This window comes from Symphalangus syndactylus, chromosome 4, assembly GCF_028878055.3.
Source record: "Symphalangus syndactylus isolate Jambi chromosome 4, NHGRI_mSymSyn1-v2.1_pri, whole genome shotgun sequence".
Taxonomy (NCBI): domain Eukaryota; kingdom Metazoa; phylum Chordata; class Mammalia; order Primates; family Hylobatidae; genus Symphalangus; species Symphalangus syndactylus.
The window spans coordinates 115806895-115825465 of NC_072426.2; the positions used below are offsets into that span (position 1 = coordinate 115806895).

The 18571-nt window shown below is 36.0% G+C and overlaps 1 protein-coding gene across 13 annotated transcripts in view; it reads right to left on the reverse strand.

Moving 5' to 3' along the window:
- Positions 1-18571, reverse strand: part of INPP4B (inositol polyphosphate-4-phosphatase type II B) — an 849925-nt gene that overhangs the window by 282287 nt on the left and 549067 nt on the right. For all 13 annotated transcript variants that reach the window (XM_063637640.1, XM_055276001.2, XM_063637634.1 and 10 more), the window contains one exon: positions 12996-13075. In XM_063637640.1, the coding sequence (XP_063493710.1) occupies positions 12996-13075 (80 nt within the window). The remainder of the gene's footprint in view (positions 1-12995; positions 13076-18571) is intronic.

The following is an 18571-nucleotide window of genomic DNA, read 5'->3' on the forward strand; positions in this document are numbered from 1 at the left end:
ATTAAACTTTCATTTGATAATGTGTTAATTTTAAAACTTTACTTTCTATGCAAGATGGTAAAACTGTCCTATAATGCAATAAAATAATCAGCCCAAGATGATGTTATCAAAAAGGTAATTACCTAATTTTTATATCCTTTTTTTTTTTTTTTTTTTTTTTTTTAAGACAGAGTCTTGCTCTTGTCGCCCAGGCTGGAGTGCAATGGCGTGATTTTGGCTGACTGCAACCTCCACTTCCTGGGTTCAAGAGAGTCTACCACCTCAGCCTCCCAAGTAGCTGGGATTACAGGTGCCTGCCACCATGCCCAGCTAATTTTTTGTATTTTTAGTAGAGATTGGGTTTCACCATGTTGGCCAGGCTGGTCTCGAACTCCTGACTTCAGGTGATCCACCCACCTCAGCTTCCCAAAGTGCTTAGATTACAGGGCATTTCTATTAAGCTTAAGTACATCGATCAGGGAACTTAGTGGATCAACCACAAAACCACAGGCTGGATGCAAAGTGATCATCCTCCATTGCAGCACAGCATTAAAAAAAAAGCAATGTGTTTACATTGGCACTAAATGTATTCAAGTAAAACAACATAAACTTGCCTATTACTTCTGTCTTATTCTACATCTTTTATTTCTTTGTTTGATGTCATCCTTCTCTTCTGCCTTCTTAAAATCTGTCTTGCCTATTATTTTTCATGAGTTTTCTACGTTTCCCTATCTTCCATGAATTAAACAGTATTCGTTTTTTCCCTGACTCAATCCTTTATCTTACTGAAGCACTATTGCGAACAATCTCTCTTAGCCACAGTTTTACTATGAAATAGCTATGCTATGCCACAGAACAATAGACAACAGTGAATGTCATTCAATGGTTTAGGGTAGAAATTCCTGAGCTAGAGTATGCTACAAAAGGTAATACATTGCCAAGAGGCAAGTAACTTCCTATCTCCACTTTAGGATGGTGTCTTCAGTACAACTCACACTTAGAACTGACAATATCTTTTGCAGCAACATGGATGGAACTGGAGGCCATTATCTTAAGTGAAATAACTCAGAAAAAGAAAGTTAAAATACCACATGTTCTCACTTATAAGTGGGAGCTAAGTAATGTGTACATGTGGATACAGAGTGTGGAATAATAGACACTGGAGACTCAGAAGGGTAGGAGGGAGAGGGGGTGGTGAGAGATGATAAATTACTTAATTGGTACAATATATGCTATTCAGGGGATGGTTACATTAAAAGCCCAGACTTCACCATTATGCAATATATCATGTATCAAAACTACCTTTGTAACCCCTAAATGTATTGTAAAAAGAAAATATATAAACAGAAATGCAAAATAAAACCTCACTGGAAGCAGTTAAAAAATGATGACCTTCTAATGACCATTAAGCGTCTTAACTGGAGTAGGAATGATGAGCTCTGACAGCCTTTTGCCACCCCCTAAAGCTTCTGATGATGGAAAGACAGGCATTGGTCATAAGAAATTGAGAGGCCAATGGTAAGCTGTGGGGGGGATGGTGACTAGACCTTCTCACTGACATGCCTGGAGACTATTACCTCTCAATTCCTAGTACGAGTAAATTTGGAGAATACCAGGTGGATATCTTCCTTGGGCAAGGGATATCAAAAAATGGTGGGGAAAAAGTGGACATTGTGGTGGGGGAACAATCTAAGGTACACCATCTGCACATACAAAAGTGTGCTCTCTTGCTGGATGAAGTTGAAACTGAGCTCGAAAAGCATGAGAATAGGGATTGCAGAGAAATACAGGAACTCTGATTTCACCTTTAGAAAGTGTTAAGTACCCACAAGCCACCATAAATGAGGTAAGAAGAGGTGGTCAGGATCAAGAATAATGTGGATAGAGATGAAACTGAAAAAGCAGACTTACGCGAGACTGTGGATGAAGCACCTTGTATACCTGGGCTGAGCAGATGTGCAGATGTTCATGTTCATGCTCATTGAGGAAAGAGGAGCAGTATGGGGAAGGGAAAGAGGACATACAAAGTTTCAAGAAAGAAAAGAACATTGCTAGATAAGAATTTTAGAAAGGACAAGTTGGAAATGATGCAGAGATTTCTAGCTTGGGCTACATTTAAGGTACCTGAATGTAGGAAGGGTCTTAGTTTAACCTGAAACAAACAAAAGGCAGAGCTTTCAGCATAAGAGCTAAGTTCAGTTTGGGGTAGGTAAAATATTAGGTGATTACAAAAATATGTGTTCACTTATACAAGCTTAAAAAGAATCTGTCAATGAACATCAAAGAAACATTGAGTATTTTTCCACTTTTCCCCATACTACTTGTACAAATATTACAAACTTGTGAATGGGCATGAGTATAAGATGCCACAGGTCTGTCAATGACTGTGGATGGGGGTATAGCACCTGCATGTGGATGGAGGCATGATGTGTGGGGAATCGGGGGATGAGTGTTCATTTGGGTGAGGATCACATGCCTGCCTATAGATGTGTGTGTTACAGAATATGCTTATGGCAGAAAATACACATAGACAACCACTCACACATTTCTTTGAAAAAATACATTTTTGTTGTTCTTCTAAATCAGCATTTTCTAAATAACATGACTGTGTTTCTTGGAACATAGTGCCTAATAAGCTGTTGATAAGTATTCCATGATGAAAGCTTCTTGCATTCAAATTAATTTAAGAAAAGCTGCAGGCGACACGGGTCCTCTGAGCATCTTCAAGGGCCTTGAAAGGCTGCTAAAAGCTCTGACATGTCCTACAGGAAAGAAATTCACTTTCCCCTTTTTTTCCTTTTTCTTTCTTTTTTTTTTTTTTTTAGAGGACTTTCAAACTTATTTGGCCACAGAATTCCTTTATTCAAAAAACATGTATTAATAACCAAAGGGATACCGGTGTTAAAAAACAACACTGGAAAAAGCAGATATAAATGTGTCAAGTGAAGCAGAAACACAGTGATAATAATGAAACTGACTTTGGTAAATATGGGCAAATCCAATACAAAATTTTCAGGTCAAATATAATTCCTTTCAGGCCTAATCATTCCTGCAAATTATCTTCAAAGCTAAATTAGCTCTCAAACTTCTTAAGCAGGTAGGTCTTTGTGTACAGATATTAACTTTACGTGATTTGCATTTTAAAAAAGGAAAAGTTTCAGGCTTTTCTATACAAATTGAGAAGCTATTGAAGTGTACTCTGGTTTGTGTTGTCCCTTCAGTGACTGAAAACTCTAAACCAATTTGCAATCTGACAAATCCAACACCTTTTGAATAATGCAAACTAAGAAAGTGCTAATTGGTTTCCATGGTCATACTTACAGCTTTATTTAAATGGATTAGGAACATAAAGAAAAATACAGAATACATAACTGAAGAGCCATTTAAATTATAATGAAAAACAGTCTAGTTGAATGAAATGGGAAATAAAAGTACTGATGATAATAATTTAAATAGTAGGTAGTACAATGAGGACCTGCTTTGCATTAGATGCCATTTCAGATAGTTTGTGTACAATGTGTCTTATCCTGTCTTGGAAAACAAAAACCGGCACTAGAGAAGCTAATCAACTAAAAATAAAAATAATAGCTAACATTTATCAAGAACTTATGTGTCAGACAGTGTTGTAAGCATTTCACATTAGTAACTCGTGATCCTCACAGAGAACCCCATGAGGTAGGTACCACTAGCATCCCCATTTCACAGCTAAGATAACTTAGTCTCAGAACAATCAGCCATACTGATAGGCAACAGAAGAACCAGGATTTGGGCACAGATATGTCTCTAAATCATCTGCTCTTTCTACCTCTTTACTGTCCTAATCTCACATTTGCATGCTTTGCATTCTCCCCAAGTTCTATAAATTGATGGAATTTTAAGTCATTACAAAATGGCTCATGTTAGAGCCTTTTGAAAATCTCAGGCAATTGTGTCCCTAAGGGCCTTTAACATAGTTAACATAAAATAGTTTCATAAGAAGATGTTCCTACTTCTGTGTTTGATGTCACCCTTCATTCTCACAGTTCAACCCCAAGAAATGTCACTTGAATTTACTTTTCTGGACAGTTTTTGATATATTCAGCAATAAAATGGATCAGCAACCTCTAAAAGCAAAACTCTGTGTTACACTTATGAATTTCTGTCCTGATTTCAATCTTTTATTGCTAAAGTTTTTAGTCTAACTAAATAAGTATTTTTCTCCCAACTCTGGCATGTTGCCTGATTCAACCAAATTGCTGTCCATATTTCTTTTGCTGGTAGCTGCTACCTGGCAATAAGCCATAGGATGCCAGAGTGATTAAAGCCAGAATTTAGGTTTCAGGTAAGCACCCCTTCCTTGGATAATAGAAATGTTATATCCAGATCCAGGGTTAAGTCAACCCCTCTCCCACTAACCAAGTAACATAGTTTGGATGTCCCCTCCAAATCTCATGTTAAGATGTAATCTCCATACCCAAAGGACTATAAATCATGCTGCTATAAAGACACATGCACACGTATGTTTATTGCGGCACTATTCACAATAGCAAAGACTTGGAACCAACCCAAATGTCCAACAACGATAGACTGTGATTAAGAAAATGTGGCACATATACACCATGGAATACTATGCAGCCATAAAAAATGATGAGTTCATGTCCTTTGTAGGGACATGGATGAAACTGGGAAACATCATTCTCAGTAAACTATCGCAAGGACAAAAAACCAAACACCGCATGTTCTCACTCATAGGTGGGAATTGAACAATGAGAACTCATGGACACAGGAAGGGGAACATCACACTCCGGGGACTGTTGTGGGGTTGGGGGAGGGGGGAGGGACAGCATTAGGAGATATACCTAATGCTAAATGACGAGTTAATAGGTGCAGGAAATCAACATGGCACATGGATACATATGTAACAAACCTGCACATTGTGCACATGTACCCAAAAACCTAAAGTATAATAAAAAATTAAAAAAAAAATAATTTCTAGAACTCTCAAAAAAAAAAAAAAAAGATGTAATCTCCACTGTTAGAGGCAGGGCCTGGTGGGAGGTGTTGGAGTCATGGGGGCAAATTCCTCATGGCTTAGTGCCATCCAAGAGATAATGAGAGAGTTCTTGCAAGATCTGGTTGATTCGAAGTGTGTGGCACCTCCCCCACCTCCCTTGTTCTCACTCTCGCCATGTGAGACCACTGCTCCCACTTCACCTTTTGCCATAAGTAACAGCTTTCTGAGGCCTCACTGAGCAAATGCTGGTGTCATGCTTCCTATACAGTCTGCAAAACCATGAGCCAATTAAACCTCTTTTCTTTATAAATTGTCCAGCCTCAAGTATTTCTTTATAGCAATGCAAATGCAGCCTAACACACCAAGTTTAGAGAAGGTGGCTGTCACATTCTAAAAAGGAATTTCAGCAAGTTAAGCAAGTGAACCAAGCAAAAAACTAAGGGATGACTGAGGGACTTAGTAAGTTTCATGCAAGAATAAAGGGAAACGATATCACAGAGTTTTTCTCTAATGCAAAAGGCAATGGTTGGAACTTCACTGCATTTATTAATTGCCCAGAACCACCCTGGAAGGGAGTTATTACTACTTCCATTAATAGATATTAAAGAGACATGCCTGGGTGATGCAGGTAGTGACTAAGCTTGGACTTGCACCCATGTCTGGTATGAAAGTCCTGTTTCTACTACCTCACATACCTTCCTAAGGGGGGGAAAAAAAAACAGGAAAGAAGACTTAGAGTTGGACAAAAGAGCTGTTTTCAAATGTGGTTATAGAGAAAAAGCATCAGCCTTGTTCTACTTAACTCCACAAAGAAGAGTTGGGACTGTGGTAAAGAGATAAAACTTGAGATACAACAGAAGTACTTTTCTAACACTAGGCCTGTCTGAAAATCGGAGGAAAAATTCTGAGTTTCAGTCTCCTGTCATGAAAGGGGTCCAAGAAGAAGCTGAAGGGCCAGGTTCGAAGTCTTCTCTGGTCTCTAAAATAATTTGATCTGGCCATGCGCGGTGGCTCACACCTGTAATCCCAGCACTTTGGGAGGCCGAGGTGGATAGATCACGAGGTCAGGAGTTCAAGATAAGCCTGGCCAAGATGGTGAAACCCTGTCTCTACTTAAAATACAAAAATTAGCCAGGCATGATGGTGGGCGCCTATAATCCCAGCTACTCTGGAGGCTGAGGCAGATAATTGCTTCAACCCGGGATGCAGAGGTTGCAGTGAGCAGACATTGCACCACTGAACTCCAGCCTTGGTGACAGAGCAAGAGTCTGTCTCAAAAAAAAAAAAAAAAAAAGATAATAATAATTTGATCCTAAAATTCTAAGCAAAATTCATATTCTCTGAAAAATATTTGATATCAACAACAATTCTTCTCAATAATCTCCATTCCTTCTCAGCTGTGCAACATTAAGAAGTCAGACTACTATTCCTCAGTTTGCTTGTTTGTAAGGCAGAAATAAAATCATTTTTATGCCATCTTTTAGAAGATTGAGACGAATATAAGATCATGATAAAACATTTGAAATTCTCAACCCATCATAAACTCCAAAGAGTGTAATTTACCTCTCCCTACATGTTTATGAGGTCCAAGTCAGTGTCAGCGCTGTCATGGAGGAACTTCCTGTCACCATGCCAAAAGCACAGTGAATCTTGCTCATATGTGTGTGCCTGGATCACTCATTAGTGTGCATTTGCTGTTGACTCACATGTTTTCCTGCTTGTTCACTTCTTTTTTCTTTTTTCTTTTTTTTTGGGGGGGGAGACAGAGTCTTGCTCTTGTCCCCTAGGCTGGAGTGCAGTAGTACGATCATGGCTCACTGCAACTTCACCCTCCTGGGCTCAAAAAGGGATCCTCCCACCACAGCCTCTCGAACAGCTGGGACTACAAGCGTGCGCCATCACACCCAGCTAATTTTTGTAGTTTTTGTAGAAATGGGGTTTTGGCATGTTATAGTTGCGAACCACTGAGCTAAAGGGATCCTCCTGCCTCGGCCTTCCGAAGTGCTGGAGTTACAGGTGTGAGCCACTGCATCTGGCCTTGTTCACTTTCAAAGAAAAAGAAATATAGTGTTTTGATGCATTGCTTTTAGGTCTTATGAAGTTTTTAGTTTTTTTTTTTTTTTTTTAACACAAAAGCATAAACTTAGCTACTTATGTGCCATCCTCTTCCTCTAATTTTTCCATTCATGCTTTCCACAAAGTATAACACTGTTCTGTTTTATAGTTAATCGTATATGTGCTACTCTCTTCCAAAGAGTGGTTATTGGCTGCAATCACTTTCTATTGACCTTATTTAATATACAAAATATTTTAGACATGGAAAACTCTTACCGTTGTGGAGATCATTAGAATCTTAGTTTCTGGTACCTCCCCCCACCCCCTCCCCCCAAAAAAACTGGAAGGCTATTAAAAGGCAAGGAAATTTATGCCAAATACACATGACTATTAAGGGGCTTGGATATGATTTTTCAAAGTCATCTCTGAAGTTTAAGTAGATATTGATAGGAAAAAATGCCATTATAGAAGTATTCATCATACACACAATTTAACAAATAGATGCCATGCTTAAAGTAAGAAGACATACATCAACTTTATTTGTGTGCAAAAAAGGTGTAGGAATAGAAAACCAAAAGTCTAAGAATGTTTTATTTCATTTGAAAACAAAATTTGTCATTTAAAACCCTGTTGTCTATCTATGGCCAAGTTGTTTTCAGGTCACTGTGGGGGTTCACACCAACTTACAGGATTCCAGCAACAAACTTATTTCAACCCACTGCCCTGTGGCCTATAAAACATGCCTAGCCTCCCAACCTGAGAGGTGCTACTAGCAGTTTTATCTTTTTATCACTCTGACTATGCTTGTATAGAAGACGATGGAGCCTCTCCTTATCACTGCTTCTGGCTCTCAAGTTAAGAACACGCCTTTGGAAGATTACGTTAAAAATGTGTGGAATTTTGTTGTTGTTGTTCTTTTATTTACAGAAACTACAAAACTGAACTTTGTGTACGTTCATGGGTATGTATTTAAGGAGGCTAATTAAGCAAAATGCCAAAAAATAAAAACTTAAAAACCTCACAATTTGGATCTTACATCTCTAGGCATAAACATTTGACAAAAATTGGAAATAAATATTCATAGTTTGTGAGGAAGCAAAATGTTCTAAAATGATATAGATACCCAAACACATATTCATCCACATAATCTATAATACATGTACATATGCATGCATAGGTATACACATAAATACTACATAAAATAGGAGAAATTTAAAAAACAGCATAAGTTGAATGTTTTTCTTTCACAGCATCTTGCATACATCTATACATTATAAAATGTAATTATATATCCATTTAAGATCATCAGTGTTTTATGTTATTTGTTCCATAAAAAGCACTACTGTAAATGTGGTAGAAGTAATAAATGAAAAGCATAGTCCCTTTATATGAATAAATACTTGCACATCTCTATTCAAGAAAAAGTATCATATTCACCCTGATAAAATTACATAAAATTTGTTTAATTGGTGGGGTGGGGGTGTGGTGACATGTAGAAGGTTGCAAAAGAAATAATAAAGTCCTTGTTAAGATGAGCTGAAAGTTTCTGTGTCAAGGTAAAGTGCCCTGTACTGAAATAAATGTAGATTCTAAGGTTTTCAGCTTTTAAAGCAGATTACAACTTTCACTACTACTCTGAAATTTGCTTGCCTCAGATATACTCTAACACTTAGACTGCATAATATTCACCAATTTAGATGGATTACACCCAGAAATGAAGTCTTGGTGCTAGCACTACATTTAGCATCCATAAAAGTATAAGGAAGTAATCATCATGAATCGAAACTCCAACAAATAATTATTAAACCTCTACTATGTTGCAGGCAGATAAAATTGAATTTTAATATAAAACATTAGTAAAAATTAACTGAGACTCCTAAAACCCATTAAACAAAAGAATATAAAATGGACAAGGAAGAAAAAATTCTGTTAGATCTTGAGCTTCCTACTAGGTAATAAAATAAAAGTAGAATAGGCTCTGGAGTCAGACCAAACTGAGTTCTAATCCCACTTGCACAGTCAGCAGCTGTAGAATTTTAGACAAGTTGCTATAAGACAGATGATAATGCTACATGGATTAAATAAGATAATGCATGAAAAGTACCTCACATATTCCTTGCATGCTAGCAGATGCTCAATAAGTAATGAGATTTTTTTCATTAAACACATAATTGGTAACATCAATGGGAAAATATTAACTCTACCCCTGTACTTAGAATATAAAAAATTCTTAGTAAATGTTTGCTGAATGAATGAGCACTGAGTGAAATCCAAACTGTGCGGAGGCACACAACAAAGCCGTGACAAGGCTGGAACACTTTCCTCTATCTCCATTCCCCTGAGATGAATTTCCTAGGAAACAAATTTTACCTTTGTAGTTGTTGTTGTTTTGCATCTGTGGTTGTTTAAATACTTTAAGATCAATGTAATTTCTTTTCCTGACTGCTAGTATCATTTCCACAGAGAGAATCAACTTTTATATTATTTTATATTTAACTTTTATATTCATCAACTCATAAGACATTATTACAATGTTCCAAAGTTCTGCTTATCTGGTCCCCCAAAAATTATGTCAGGTTGGTAGAGCAAAGGATTGCCAGGTGTTTTGGCAGCAAACCAGATCGAGATCAGGATACAGTCATGGTTCTGGGATAAGAACACATTCCATAGGTTTCCCTCAGCCTTCAATCCCCCCTTAAACTAACAGGCCCTTTCGCACTTTTCCATCACGATTAACATTCCCAAGTTCTCCCTGGCATAGGACCACTCTTCTAGTCATCACTTTCTGTAAGTCCAGTCACGGTGGTGAAGTCAAACGTGGAAGAAACCATGAAAAACTGGTTCTGGGCCTGAGTCCTTGCTTTGCTCTGCCATTAGTAAGGTATGTGACATGTGATACGAATTTCAACTAGTTCTCTGTTTTCTCTTTTGTTGAAAGAGACAAAATGTCGGTCATTAAATGGGTTTTACAGTTAGAAATGTGTGGTTTCATACCCTGCCTTTCCCATTTAAGAGCATTATAACTTTACACAAATTACTTAACTGCTTTCTATACCTCAGTTTCTTGATTTATGAAATGGAAATTAATAATAGCATCTCATTTGATAAGGGTCAATGAGACATCTCTAATATAATTATCAGAGCACAAAGTACATGGTTGGTTATTGTCATCCTTATTATCATTCTTATAATATTATCAAGTGTCTTTCACAGCTATAATTATAATCCTCCATACAGAAACTCTACTTTGTTTACAAGTCTAGAAGTCAGGACTACACAGCAATGAATTAGAAAACAAAAACAGAAAATATAATTGAGATAAAAAAGAAGAGGAGACAGGAACTACCAAATGCACAGTAGTGAAACAGAGTGGATGTAATATAAAGATGCAGACAATATTACTGAAGAGAACCCAAGTCCATTTGAGATGCTAGAACACTCAGAAACATAGTAAATTCTGCATTTAACTAAAGGTGACATACGAATAGAAACCACTTTATACATCAGAGGCATTTTCCCCAATATATATAAACACATTTTACTCTACATCTTTAAAAATACACAATATCATATTTCATTAAATTTGAGTCTAAATCCACATGTCTTGTTCCTTTAAGTTTTCTGCAGGAAAAAAATAAAAGCAATATATCCTCTGCCCTTGATCTCCAGTTCAAAGCACATATGACACGGAAGCTATATAAATCACAGTGCTCAGTCGAATTAGTTTGAAAGTTTTAGAATCTGAATTATCACATAAGAAGCCCCCAAAGAAACAGTGAATACAAGCACAATTGTAAGATTTGGGGAGGCTAAAATTAACCATGAAGAAAAGGAACTTTATTCATTATCAAAGAATGCTCTTACTTCTGTGAATTTGTTTTACAGAAATCGGAGAATTTTATTGTTTTAAAATTAATGACTATAAGATAAAAGTCAGAAATAATCAGTGCAAAGGAATATTTTAAAATACAAAACAAAACAAAAATGCTTCTTAAGGCTGACCTAAGGCTCTTCTAACTCATACTTAAGAGACAGAATCAGTGGAAAGAAAATAAATTACATCAGAATTTTTTTAAAAAGCCATCTACCAGAAATCAAGAGGCTATGATAAATCTATAATCTGTCTGGTTCATAGGGAGAGAAAACCACAAATTTGGCAAAGCACAAAACTGGGAAAAATAATATCCTAGCCATTTCAGAATTGGTTTTCTAACATTATTTTTTCTAGAAAAGTCAATTCTTCGTTGTTGAATTTGTTTTATATAATCAAGATCAAATGACTAGGAATCAGGGGTATTAAAATCAAAAGTGAAGAAATTCATCTTGCTTTCATCTAAATATGAAATGTATGTATTTCTTTTCTCTTTCAAGGGTAATACCCTAAACTTGACCCTTCGGTTCTTGTCCTCTCTCTGAGGAACTGTGTGTTCACTAATTTTAATTTTACTAAGAAATTCTTGTCCCCTGATTTCTGTTTCACACCAATGTCTAAATGTTGCACTACTGTGTAGTATGCTCCTGATGTTAATGACTGTTATGTTATAATGAATATTGGGGCTTGTGAGTCAGTAAGATGAAGAAGAACATGCTATGTATCTAATCTAGAAAACAAGTGATCTGCTAGTAGTCCTAAGACAACTCAATGTTTAATATCTTATGTTATGAATCCGGGGGCATATGGGTCAGATTCAATAGTCAGGCTAGAATGATGATATTTTCTAGGTTATCTGTGACAATGATAGCCAGCCTTTTTAGCTGACCCTTTACACCTCAAACTGAAAACAATAACAGCAGCAAAATTGTATTGGTAATAATATCATAAAACTATAAAGATTTTTATATGTTTTCCCATACAAAATATAACACCAACACCAACACCAGATGTTTAAGAGACATAACCTAAAGAAAGCTAGAGCAGACGGCAGCCTCATTAGAATCCACAACTTATTTCTCTGCTTGAAGTATTACATAGTTTAAATGATATTATCTTATCAAATCAAAATGAGGAGCTGTAAGGATTAGAAAAAATCAGAAAAAGATATATCCTGGTGTAGAGCTGCTAGCATAAGCCATCATATCTGTACTGAAATAAATTGTTGGTTATAAGTGGGTCCTTGCTGGAAGGGGACAAACTTAAGACATTGTCCAGGTCCTTGAAAGTGGTCTCCGTGTTTCATCAAAATAAGAGAGTCTTAAGATTTACAAATGGTATTCTATGCAATTTTTATATTCATTTATACCATAAAAATAGTGCAAGGCAGTATCCCCAATGTATGCATAATTATGAAAGTTACTACATGATTAGAAAACAATTGTTTCAAAATTTATGTGTTTTCAAATTTACTTTGAATTTAAAAAGAAAAATTTATTTTATTTAACGCTCTTCTTAGTAATTAAAATAGTGTGACTTCCTAAAGACTGTTGTCTCATCTTCTATTTCAAAGCAAACTGTACTCAGAATTAGCTACGATCTATTGTCTGTGTAAAGAAAGAATGTGTTTTAACTGATAAGTGGTTTAATAGTACAGCACCAAAATAGGCTGAAAAAAGAATAATCAGCTTACTCTCTATTATCATAAAACTACAATATTGCCTCTAACATATTTCAAATCTGGGAAGTTATTTGATTAAAAAGTAACATTTTGATAAGTCAGAGAAAAAATATTTAATAACATGATCATAATTTATATTTACTTTCTTACTTTCAAAGAATTTCATCACTTTAATGATAATGTAACATTGTTTTTTTTCCTATAAGGGCTAATAACATTTCACAACCTGAAACATGAACTTCAATGTGAATTTGAATAACTGCTGTTTCACTATAACTTGTTGCAGTGGAGAACATTAGTTATTTGAGAGCTGACATCTAACATCTGCAAGAATTGTGACTTTCAAACACACTGGTCACCAATAAATATCACTTGTTATTAACTTTAACAGTATTTCTACAAACAAAGAGACCCACCTCAGGCTCAGGACCAGCAATTGCTCCTTTGATTTCAGCAGCTCTCCCACTTTAAAACTGGCATAGCCCAAGAAACTTCGCTGAAAATAACAGAAAGAATGGTTTCATTAACCTGAGGTTCTTTAATATTTTTGCTGTCACATCAATCAAACAAAATTAGTCTTTAGAAGAATAAAATATTAAATCTATTAGCCTGACAAATGTTTCAGTAACAGAGATAAAATTATCAATAATATATCTACCTCATGGGGTAGGAAGGATTAAAGGGTGAAAAATGTATCATTTTCCCTAAAAGAAAAGAGATGAACAGGCTAGAAAATAAAAAGAGGTAAAATACAGCACCCAGAATTGTTTCACTAACTATAATTTTCTCTGCATGTGAAAACTGAAGGAAAATAAAAGATGATATGTTTTCCATATTTACCAATGCTGTTGTTCCTCTTATTAGAATTCCTCAAATCACTGGCAGCAACAACTTTGTATTCCAGATATGAGCAAATCTGTTAGTTGGAGCTATTTTTATGTGGGACTTTGTACAAGTTATAAATAGAAATGTTATATTTTTCCCCCGTCACAGCAGTGTTTAAAAGAATTTTTCCTTTGTTATTTCTTTACTAGCATGGGACAATTTCATTCTAATACACGAAAGAGAATGGCACTTATTCAGTTACATTTTTTTAAATTGCTTTTTTAGCCTATTATATTAGGTGTTGATGACCTATGAATATCTGCTTTCTACTCTTTTTGACTCAATGGAAAGAATAAAACTCCAAATTGGTTTTTTTTCCTTCCCAGGATAAAAAACCTATCATCTCTTTCTAATATCCCTGGCTACTTCTGACTTAAAAGTCACAATATTACACGATAAATAACACGAAAAAGAGCTCTCATTCTTCCCTTAAGGTCAGGGAGTAAATATGAAAACATCAAACCCATGTTATTTCTTATGCCACTGCGGCCTAACGAAATGTAAATACTCCACAATAAGTCAATGCTACTTCTTCCAGAACAGTCTCTCATCATAAGTCTGCTGCCGAGCTGCACTAGAATGAGAGGCTGGATAAAGAATTTGAGGGTAATGGCATCTTTTTAGAGGTAAATAGGAAATTATTTTATACACACTCAGAGATTGCTAGGCAGAGGAAAGAAAAGCTTGAAGTCGGAATTTTTCTCCCTCTTTTAAAATCTTTAACTTAGATGAGCTGGTCCTAAAAGGCTTAAAACCAAACATTTGGTAAAACACCCTGGTCATGGTGGCTCACACCTGTCATGCCTATAATCCCAGTGACCCTGGAGGCTGAGGCAGGAGGATTGCTTGAGGCCAGGAGTTCAAGGCTGCAGTGAGCTAAGATTGCATCACTGCACTCCAGCCCAGGAGACAGATGAGACCTCACTTCTGAAAAAAGAAAGGAAAGGAGAGGAGAGAAGAGGAGAGGGGAGGAGAGGTGAGGCGAGGCGAGGCAAGGCAAGGCAACTCGGCTCTGAAGGAGATACCCATATATTGCTAATGATAAACCCAATTAATTGACTTAAAATTCAAAGAGCTGGTTTACACACAAAGTCACCAAAGCCTGAAAAATCTGAGACCAAATTATTAGGTGAGGAACATTAAGCAAAAAATAGATTTGTGGAAACAAGCTCTGATGATAGGTCCATGAATGATGAAGTAGAGTGAATCAAGATAAAGAAGGAAGTTTGTGAGCTGTATCAGCAAAGCATGCAGAAATTAGGGTGACTTTTCAGCCAGGGGCAGACAGAGACTCGGAGAGATCCTCCTGAATAAAAGTATTTATGTCACCTCATCAGAGATGCTTTCTAAGACATCTCTATACGAAAGCACACTCCCCTCCCACATACACACTCCACTATTCTCTATTCCTGTTTTATTTTTCTCTATTGACAATTACGATCACCTGACATATTATATATTTATTTTGCACCTCTCCAAAAAATAATTGAGAATTGAAGCTCTACAAAGAGCTTTCTTTTGTTTGCTGATAACCCCCCGCTGCATAGCACACAGTAGGTATCTGGTACATATTTACTGACAATGAATGAATGAATGAACAAATGGCATAGACACTAGCCTTGAAGTAAGTGATTCTATTACATATAGGAGAAAAGCTACTTTTGCAGCTATTTATAAACTACTGTTCACTGAAATGTGGAAAATCAAAACAATTTTATAGTATACAAATTGTATACTGCTGTAGCGAATTTTTTAGCATTTTGTATTTTAAAGAGATGTCGATCTCACTTTCTCTTTCACTGATAATCATAGCTTTTAAATTAAATTCCCACTCATTATTCACACTCAAAGAAAACTTTTAAGCAATCATAAATTTTATGAAACTCCAAAATTGCAAATTATTTTCTATTTGCTTTTTAAGATTTTGGAGGTATGGATGGTTTTAGAATTGATAAAGCTGGCTACACATGTCATGAGATTATTGCAGTCTTTTTGGCAATAAAAGTAGCAAACACCCCACAGTGGAATGTAGCAGCTAGAGACAGGTGGAATTGCTATTTTCAGACATAAACTATGGACTCACCATAAGGCACAGCTGCAAGTAAAATTTATCACCGCAAGCCATTGAATGTTTCTCCTGTTCACCAGACCAGGAGCTCCTGTGGAAGCAGAACCTTGGCTTGTCCATCTCCTAGCTGAGCCCAGTGTCTGGAACAGAGGGCTGCACTGTGAGTGCATACAGTGTGCCAAGAACAATGCTCATGAGTCAGGTTTATCCATTACAACTGTCAGCCACTTGCTTGATCTCAAAGGATAATGAAAATGCTCACAAATAATAAAATCTGTTAAAAATCAATCTGGATAACAATGGCATCATACCATTACATTTTGTAAACTTGTCAAACAAGAGGAGGTATTATTTGGGTACCAATGCTATCCTTTTTTTAATCCTAAAAATAACTGTGTATCAGGACTGCGTGTTGTATAAACTACATTAATAAAATCAAAAAATGTGAAGACAATTGTTTTATACTTCAACAACAAACAATGGGATTGCCTATACATTTACTTTCGGGGCGGTTTTTTGTTTTCTTCACCTCAGTATAAATAAAAGAAGGATTCTCCCACCCCCGAAGTTAGAAAATAAATCTTTAATCTATGTGAATACTTGCTGAACACATTGTAAAAGAATGAATGAGAAAAGAGTCTTCTCTATTCTATAGCACATGATGCTAATGTAAAAGAATAATTTAATATAGAGCTATTGTATCTTTGCTATCACTGTCATTATAATCATATAATTTAAGATAATTTATCTATTTTTTTAATATTTTAAATATAATTCAAGGGACAGTGTTTTCTGAATCTCCTTTGGTGCTGTTTCTGTCAGGGGAAAATAAAAACAAAAAAGGGAAAGCTTCACTCGAGTTGGAGCTCAGAGGTCTGAAGTGTGGCTCTAAATCAGTTATTCTGTCCAAAAATGAAAATCTGGACAATTAAATTACTTCTTCCAGCCCCCAGGCTCACCATCTACTGCTAAGCATTGTCACTTCTTATTTCCCTGTCTTCTCTCTTATGAAGTCTGCGGTCTTGAACAAGTTGCTCCACTACTCTAGGCCTTAGTTGCTGAAAAAAAATGCATATGATAACTTACCTTTCTCATAGTTATTGCTATGAGAAAATTAAAGTAATCCAGGCAAAGAAAGCACCTAGCCAGGAAAATAAAACATCTCCCATAAATAGAACTTTGCATAGTGATTAAGATCATACAACCAGAAGTCAGATGCCTTAAAAGTATCTAATGTGCAGCTTAAACACTTTTGGGAAAAGGCAACGTATTTTTTTAAAAAGTCTATGAGAAATGTCTGCATTACAAAAAGAAAAATAAATATTAGATTTGGGGGAAATATAACTTAGAAGAAATTTTAGAAAAAAAGATGAAAAAAGATACAAAGGCCAAAAGGTACTATATAGTTATGAATATTATTGTTGAGAAAATGTTACCTATAGCCCCTTATAGCTATAAGTAGTATTAGATTACATAGGATGTTTAAAGAACCGTAAGGATTAAGGCCCTGATAGTCTGTAGATAAAGGAACCGGGGCCTCTAAGAGTAAACTGGCTTACACCTGTCACAGAACTAGTTAATCTTTAGAAGGCAAGTTAGAACCCAGGTTTTTTGCTTCTCTGTCCAGCATTCTTTCATCCCCATCATGCTGCGCCTCATTTCTAGGACAGGTGGCAATTCCCTTTCCTTCTGACAGACTCTCGGGTTGCACAACATGCAGCTCTAACCTTTCTTGCCTGCTCATGAAAACGCAACACTCAGTTATTCTGGTGCAAGAACCCCAAAGCAGATAATCATTAAATTGTTTGCTGCATGATTTCAATCACTCTCACCTGGCTGGAGAGTACTATCAAACAGGGTGAAAAAAAGTGGTGCATCTGTCAGAATCCCTGGCCTCTCTCTACAGTGAGTGTCCACATGAATAGTGTATCCCACCAGCCCCTGCAGCCACTCTGAGCAAGTCACAGATATCCAGACTGTTCACTAGGATTTGACATCTCCATGCGGCAGGTCCTTTGTGGCTCCCCAGTCACCTTTAAGGGGGTCAGAGAAGGTACAACACCATACATATGGCCACAGCTGGCCAAACCTCCATCATTCATGTTCTTCTCACAAAGCCTATATTCAAAGCACAGGTTTTTTTCTATATTACAATTTTCATGGAGCTCCTCAAATTTATTCAACTACTCTCCAGAGCTGTGCTACCCGATGGGTAGCCACTGGCTTTAGCACGTAAAATGTGGCTACTCCAAGTTGAGATGTACACTCAGTATAAAATACACACTGAATTTAGAATGCTTAGTATGAAAAAAGAAATATGAATATATAATTCATTGTATTGATTAAACTTTGGAATAATATTTTGTATATACTAGGTTAAAATAAAATATATTAAAATTAATTCAGCCTGTTTCTTTCTACTTTTTAAAAACACAGCTGCTTGAAAATTTAAAATTACATATATGGCATGCATTTTGTGACATACATTATATCCATTGAACACTGCTGGTTTAGAGGTTAAATGAATATATCAATAATATTTTGACCTATCATCATAAAACAACACACAGGAACTATGGTATAAGTTTTAAAAGGTCTTTGAAAAGTTGAAGTTTGTATCATAAGACTGATATACAACATCTCTTACACATAACTTACAGGCAGGCCTTTTCATAGCCCAGGTACTTTTTTCTTCTGTAAACCATAACAGGTATGATTATATTATTTATTTCCTACCCCATAGGAAGAGAAAAAGACTAAGTGAACTATTAACATTGAAAAATACATCAAAAAGAAAAAATAATTGGGAAGAAGTCTATTAAAAGTTGATGAATAGCCCAAAAGAAACATTAAAAAGCACTTTAAGGTAAAGTCATTTATTACAGAATTTTATCTTTACTTGTGAATATACCTCAAAAGGTCTAAGAGCACATATTAGCATTTGCTTGACTAAGTCATCAAGAAAATATTTGGGTGCATCCACTAAATTCTGTTTGAGAATGCACAGAAACACACCTAACATATTTGAAAGATTACAAT